The sequence below is a fragment of the Anguilla rostrata genome, chromosome 8, assembly GCF_018555375.3.
Source record: "Anguilla rostrata isolate EN2019 chromosome 8, ASM1855537v3, whole genome shotgun sequence".
Taxonomy (NCBI): Eukaryota; Metazoa; Chordata; class Actinopteri; order Anguilliformes; family Anguillidae; genus Anguilla; species Anguilla rostrata.
In genome coordinates this window covers 5259949-5267838 of record NC_057940.1, presented here as the reverse complement: position 1 = coordinate 5267838, position 7890 = coordinate 5259949, and the positions used below count along the sequence as shown (strand labels likewise).

Sequence of the window (7890 nt, the reverse complement as noted above, 5' to 3'; positions counted from 1 at the left end):
CATCACAGCGCGTCCTTACGTTGTGTTGTCTCCAGAGGACGACCCCTTCCAGCCTGTGACCACGGATGAGACGGTGTCGGTGGGTGGGACGGTGACCCTGACCTGCCGGGTGATGGAGAGCGACAACTCCTCCCTGCAGTGGTCCAACACCGCCCAGCAGACCCTGTACTTCGGGGACAAGAGAGGTAAACACACGGTACACACGCGTATGCGCACGCACGGACGCGCGTACGTGCACACGGAACGCGCACGGCGGTGCGCGCACACGCGTGCTAAAACATGCACGGATTGCAGAGGCGGCGTGGCGGTGGCCCATAATCCTTCGGGGTCAGAGGGTTCTTACCAGGGGGAACGCCTGGCTCCTGAGGACAGCTTAAAAGCTCTTCTGATGCACTCGATTTGTGCGCGAGCCAATCTTGGCTGCCGCCGTCTCCCTGCGTCGCGGCGGAGAGCTGACTCCTCCGAGACTGCGGAATGCCACTCTACGGACTTCCGCCTTAGATGTTTCAGCCTCACTTTCTGAAATTAAACTCCCTGATTCTGTCGCCACGAAAAAGAAATTAAAAAAAAGGGGGAACGAGGCGTTGCTAAAAAAAATAACCTGCTGATCTGGTATTTTAGTTTGGCACCTGTGTGTTAGAGGTAATCATCAGAGTTTGAATATTCAGGCTCCGGGTCTTTTTTCTCTTTTTTTAAAAAAGCTTTTTTCTCAGCATACAACATGCAACAATATCATGGTACATAAATTTGAGCATTTTTTTTTTTTTTGTAACCCTGGGAAAGCAAAGTCCTCCAACCCTCTGCACTCTCTCCCCCGTATAGACGGTTGGAAAAGAACAGCCAGACAAGACTATCAAAACAAGCGCACGTGAAATAAGGTAGTGACAGTGTTACTAGGCTCTGGGTCTTAATTAGAGATACTCCGATACCATTATTCCCGGGTAGACTCCGACACGGAATGCTGTCTGAGTCAGCCAGCACCGACAACTGCTACCAATGCAGAAAGCCTTGTTCACGTGGCTTCACTACTGTTTGTCAAAGGAATGTTCCAGTTATCTAGAAAGTTTTAGAAGAAAACGGTTCGTGAATTTAGCAGTTGGCTCGCGAGTTGGTGAGAACCAGTTCTGCTCTCAAAGATGGCTTAATATAGAGTGAAGCCAACGTCGGCACATTTGTTTATTGGCGGGACTGTGGCAGCAAGTGAATGTTTTATTAATTTTTGTGAAGTCGTGCACCCATCGTTATTCACGCTCGTTTTTTTCTGCACCCTTTGAAATTGAATGAACAACAGCAATAGCCTACAACTGCAGTTTAATGACATTTTGATTACGTGAGTTAATTTGCACGGAATTAACTAAAGCTGTGCTGGCTAATTAAGCGTTATTTTTTATTTATTTATTTATTTTTAATGCCAGTAAAACGTTCCGGAGAAACAGAAACGTTCCTGCTCTCGCTGTACAGCAGTCTGTTCCTCCATTCATGCGCAATTCATGAGGCTGCAACTGAAAGATGCTTTTGCTCTTAACACTTCAGCTAAGTTCAGGAAAGGAAATAAATTAGCGTTGTCTATCATCCGCAGAAATCACACTTTTGCAGGACTGTTTACGCGTCATGGTATCATAATCGGAAACTCGCATTAACTGCCCCGGTCTGTAATACAAGCACTTGTATTAAAGGCCGGATCGGACTCACAACCAGTACCGTACGAGTAGCCCTGAAACGTTAACGTTCCCCATCCATCAAACTGAGCAGTCGAGCTCGGGCAGAGTAAAATAATAAAAGCGGCAGTTGGGATTTGCTGCGCAATACTTTAATTCCGGTCTTGTGGCTCCCAGTGGCCAGTCGTGGAACTGCAGCTCTAGTAGATCCTGGTTCTACAGCAGAGGAGCGGGTCGTCTGCGCGGAGCAGGGATTTAATTCGGTTACGCGCAGGGGCTACGGTTTGCTCGAGCGCTGCCCGCAGTTCGCCGTTATAAATATTGAACAGCGCAGGACTTCAGCAGTGTGTGAAGAACGCGGTTAATTTATTGCGCAAATTTATTCCGTATTTGCTTGTGGAGAATGTAGATTTGAACAGGGGTGGGCAAATCTGGTCGTGGAGGGCCGGTGTGTGTGTGTGCAGGTTTTTGGTTCGACCAGTTACCCTGAGCTGATTGGCTGTATACCCCAAACACTGGTTCACTCGCAGATTAGACCACGGTAAAAAAAACGTGTCATATAGCCTAAGGACACAAGAACAGTCTTCAGCTGTCATTCGTGCGCGTATCAGGAAGCGTAGCTGAAATGTCAGACGGTGTAACCGCTAGGGCTGATTAAGTCATCAAAGCCAGACGTTGGGATGAAAAGCAGAAACAGACACGGCCCCCATCAGCCCACCTCTGATGACTGGACCAATGACATGACTGATGCTATGTCATTGGTCCTCTGCTTCGGGTACTGTAGGTGTGTGTAATAATCCCAGAATCACTTGTGTCTTCGCAGCTCTAAGAGACAACCGCATCCAGCTGCATCGGTCCACGCCCACGGAGCTGTCAATCACCATCGCCGATGTGCAGCTATCGGACGATGGAGACTACACCTGCTCCATCTTCACGAAGCCCATTCGCACCGCCCGCGCCACAGTCACCGTGCTGGGTCTGTGTGTGTGTGTGTGTGTGTGTGTGTGTGCCTTTTGTGCGTGTGCATGCATGTGTGTGTGTATATGTGTGTGTGCGTGTGTGTGTGTGCCTTTTGTGTGTGTGCATGCATGTGTGTGTGTGTGTGTGTGAATGCATGTGTGTGTATATATGTGTGTGTGTGTGTGTGTGTGTGTGCCTTTTGTGTGTGTGCATACATGTGTGTGTATATGTGTGTGTGTGTGTGTGCGTGTGTGTGTGTGCCTTTTGTGTGTGTGCATGCATGTGTGTGTGTGTGTGTGTGTTTGCGAGTGTGTGTGCATGTGTGTGTGTATATGTGTGTGTGTGTTTATATGTGAATGTATGTGTGTGTGTTTGTGAGTGTGTGTGTGAGTGTGCGTGTGTGTGTTTATATGTGAATGTATGTGTGTGTGTGTGCACACGTTAATGTGTGTGTGTGTGTATTCGTATGTTTCTGTGTATGCGTGCATGCGTGTATGTGTGTGTGTGTGTATATTTTTCTGCATGTGTGTGGGTCTGCGTGGGCTCCGGTCTGTCTGTGTATGTGTATGTTTCTGTGTGTGTGCGTGAGTGTGTGTGTGTGTGTGTGTGTGTGTGTGTGCGTGAGTGTGTGTCTGTGAAATGAACAAGTGATTGCTATCGTCCTTAAGCTTTCTTAGTGCTGCTTTGCTGTTTTAGTCATTCCTGATAGTGACACTGGGGAGGTGGGGGGGGGCGGTTTTTGTAGGTGTGGGTGTGTATTTTGGGTTAATCTTCCGGGCTCGTGTCACACACCGCTTCCCTCGGCGTTGTGCTCTGTCCTGATCCACTCGACGGCGACGGCGGCGGCGGCGGCGGCGTTGGTGGTGTTTAAACACGGCCCGCGGAAGTCTGACGGGCGCTTGCTTGCTTGCTTTGCTTTGCTTAGCGGCTGAGGGAGGACGCGCGCGTGCGAGGCTCAGATTGGAACGCGGCGTTGCGTAGCCGAGCCCTTTGTGCGCTGTCGTCGCGTTCCGCGCCCGGATTACCGATTCGAGTGCGCCTGTCTTTTTCCAAAAAAAATAAATAAATAAATAAAAACATAACAAAAATACAAACATCTCTGTGCGGTTTTTTCACCTCGCGTCTCTGCTCCCGTCCCTCAGGCGTCCCGGGCAAGCCGCAGATCCTAACCAACAACGAGGCGGTGCAGGAGGGAGGCACCGTCACCCTGATCTGCTCCAGCTCGGGCGGGAAACCCGCCGCCAAGCTGCGCTGGTACAAGGACAAGACGGAGCTGACCGGTGAGCGCGGGGGGGGGGGCTGGGGGGGTCGTTCCGATCGGCGAGCCGATCTCGAGCCGGAGCGGATTTACGTAATGTAACACGGCCTCCGTTTGTGCGATTCGCTGGAGATTCGGCTGAAGCGATTCGGGTTGATACCTTCTGTCGGTTGTGCAAACAGGCTGTACCTCACCTGGGCATTGAGCCGGCAACCTCTCAGATACGAGTCCAGCTCCCTAACCAACCGCGGACAGGCCCGCTGACGCACGAGAAGGCGGCATATTCAGCCAACCGTTCGCTTGTGCACTGAGAGGGCATGGAATTGGAGGGAATGGACCTCATTAGTAAACATTGCACTCAAGAAACTAGAAAATTAGAAAAATGTTCCCTTGCTTCACACACTTTGAAGAGAACAATTGAATCAAATTGCCATGTGAATGTGCATTACAAATTCACAGTGTGTGAAGTGTTATCGGTACATAACAGTTCATGTTTTTTTTTGGTTGTTTGTTTTTATTTATTTTTTCGGCTTTGTATTGATATAAACACAAAACAAGCCCTGCGATGGACTGGCGACCTATCCAGGGTGTATTCCTGCCTCTCACCCGGTGCATGCTGGGATAGGCTCCAGCACCACCTCCCCGCCCCTAACCCTGACCAGAAAAACGGGTATAGATAATGGATGTATGGATGAATGGATGGGTGGATAAACACAAAGGCTGAATCTTTAGGCTGAAATAGGATTTTAAAAAGAACACATTTGTTTACACGGTCACGTCTAACGGGACTTCATGCTCTGCTGCGGGTTTGGAGTCGCAGTCACTTCGCACAGCGAGAGACGAGGTGGACCCGCTGAGCTAAATGGTCCCGCGCTCGGGGAACTGAAAATGCACTCGGCACTTCACAAAGAGGGGCGCTGCGGTCTAGCCAAAAACCCGTCTTAAGCTCCTCGCCTCGCCCCTCGTCTCTTCAGAGGCTGTGTGTCCCACCGCCTTCTGAACGGGGCTTACCGGTTGCCGCTTGACCCCCGCGCGGGCGTTACCGCCAAAACCGGGGGCGACTGGCGGCGCGCTTCAAAAAAGGACTTATTATCCGCCAAAAAAAAAAAGATGGCAGCCGCGGATGTCTTGTCTTTATGCAACAGGCTCTCCTTTTTTTACCCGTGAGGCTGCGCTTTCGTCCGCAGGCTCGACGGAGACGGTGCAGGCCGACCCGAACGAACGCACGTTCACGGTGAGGAGCGAGCTGCAGCTCCCCGTCACCCGCGGCGACAACAAAGCCGTCGTCGCCTGCACGGTGGACCACCCCTCCCTCACCGGGGGCGACGAAACGACAGAGGAGGAGCTCAGCGTGCTGTGTAAGAGCTAGACTACTGCTGCTATACTACTGTACTATACCTATACACCCCCAATGCAGAGATGCAACTCAGCGTGCTGTGTAAGAGCTAGACTACTGCTGCTATACTACTGTACTATACCTATACACCCCCAATGCAGAGACGCAACTCAGCGTGCTGTGTAAGAGCTAGACTACTGCTGCTATACTACTGTACTATACCTATACACCCCCAATACAGAGACGCAACTCAGCGTGCTGTGTAAGAGCTAGACTACTGCTGCTATACTACTGTACTATACCTATACAGAGACGCAGCTCAGCGTGCTGTGTAAGACATAGACTACTCCTGCTATACTACTGTACTATACCTATACACGCCCAATACAGAGACGCAGCTCAGCGTGCTGTGTAAGAGCTAGACTACTGCTGCTATACTACTGTACTATACCTATACACTCCCAATACAGAGACGCAGCTCAGCGTGCTGTGTAAGACCTAGACTACTGCTGCTATACTACTGTACTATACCTATACACCCCCAATGCAGAGACGCAACTCAGCGTGCTGTGTAAGAGCTAGACTACTGCTGCTATACTACTGTACTATACCTATACACCCCCAATGCAGAGATGCAACTCAGCGTGCTGTGTAAGAGCTAGACTACTGCTGCTATACTACTGTACTATACCTATACACCCCCAATGCAGAGATGCAACTCAGCGTGCTGTGTAAGAGCTAGACTACTGCTGCTATACTACTGTACTATACCTATACACCCCCAATGCAGAGACGCAACTCAGCGTGCTGTGTAAGAGCTAGACTACTGCTGCTATACTACTGTACTATACCTATACACGCCCAATACAGAGATGCAACTCAGCGTGCTGTGTAAGAGCTAGACTACTGCTGCTATACTACTGTACTATACCTATACACGCCCAATACAGAGACGCAGCTCAGCGTGCTGTGTAAGACCTAGACTACTGCTGCTATACTACTGTACTATACCTATACACCCCCAATACAGAGACGCAACTCAGCGTGCTGTGTAAGACCTAGACTACTGCTGCTATACTACTGTACTATACCTATATACCCCCAATACAGAGATGCAACTCAGCGTGCTGTGTAAGAGCTAGACTACTGCTGCTATACTACTGTACTATACCTATACACCCCCAATACAGAGACGCAGCTCAGCGTGCTGTGTAAGAGCTAGACTACTGCTGCTATACTACTGTACTATACCTATACACCCCCAATACAGAGACGCAACTCAGCGTGCTGTGTAAGAGCTAGACTACTGCTGCTATACTACTGTACTATACCTATACACCCCCAATGCAGAGATGCAACTCAGCGTGCTGTGTAAGACCTAGACTACTGCTGCTATACTACTGTACTATACCTATACACGCCCAATACAGAGACGCAGCTCAGCGTGCTGTGTAAGACCTAGACTACTGCTGCTATACTACTGTACTATACCTATACACCCCCAATACAGAGACGCAACTCAGCGTGCTGTGTAAGACCTAGACTACTGCTGCTATACTACTGTACTATACCTATACACCCCCAATACAGAGACGCAGCTCAGTGTGCTATGTAAGATCTAGACTAATACTGCTACAATATACTACTGTACTATACCTATGCACCCCCAATACAGAGTAGACTACTATTGTATTAAACCTGGAATGCACTATATTACTCCAATACTGCATTCAGGGTTCCATGTAAAATCTGTGCTACCCCATCCACTGAACGTAATCATGGTTTATCGCTGAGTTGTGGGGTCTGTTCTGGCTTGTTGTAGCGACGTAGCGACGTGTAATGTGCTGTAACGAGCTACGGTGAGCTGCGTTTGCAATGCACCGCGTTGGGCTTTGCCTGCAGGCTGGTGATTTTTGCTCTCTCTCTCTCGCTCTCTCTCTGTCTCAGACTCTCCCATCGTCCACATCGAACCTGAGACTAATCTACCCAGAGAGGGAGCCAAGTTCTACCTGCAGTGCATTGGTGATGGAAACCCCGAGTAAGTCAGACTCAACAAACTCTACTCTACTGCATATTCCCCACACACAAGTGCACATTACTCATTCATTTAACCTATTCACACAGACACAAACACACACACACCCACAGACACTCTACTCTCTGCATACTCACCACACACAAATACACATTTCTCACTCATTCTACCTGTTCACACACACACACACACACACACACACACAGACAGACACAAACACACACACACACATACTACTACTACTCACCACACACAAATACACATTGCTCACTCATTCTGCCTGTTCACACACACACACACACACACACAAGCACGCGTGCTACTCACTGCATACTCACCACACACAAATACACATTGCTCATTTATTCTACCTGTTCACACACACACACACACACACACACACACACACACTCTACTCACTGAATACTTGCTCCATGCACAAATAAACATTACTCATTCATTTTCCCTTCTCAGACACCCACGCAAGCTCCACTCATTACGTACTCAATCCATTCCATAAATACCGCACAATAGCAATAGTAATACACTGGCCATGTACGATGTCGATGTATTATGTGTTATACAAAAACAAATCAGAGTAAACATGGCATGAGTATTAAACCAGAGGGGCAAAAATTTGCAC

At 49.0% G+C, this 7890-nt stretch overlaps 1 protein-coding gene across 5 annotated transcripts in view; it reads left to right on the top strand.

The window, feature by feature from the left end:
• cadm3 (cell adhesion molecule 3) overlaps nt 1-7890 on the top strand; it is a 51877-nt gene that overhangs the window by 26688 nt on the left and 17299 nt on the right. For all 5 annotated transcript variants that reach the window (XM_064346049.1, XM_064346048.1, XM_064346044.1 and 2 more), the window contains exons 3-7: nt 36-185; nt 2482-2634; nt 3761-3898; nt 5064-5234; nt 7160-7250. In XM_064346049.1, the coding sequence (XP_064202119.1) occupies nt 36-185; nt 2482-2634; nt 3761-3898; nt 5064-5234; nt 7160-7250 (703 nt within the window). The remainder of the gene's footprint in view (nt 1-35; nt 186-2481; nt 2635-3760; nt 3899-5063; nt 5235-7159; nt 7251-7890) is intronic.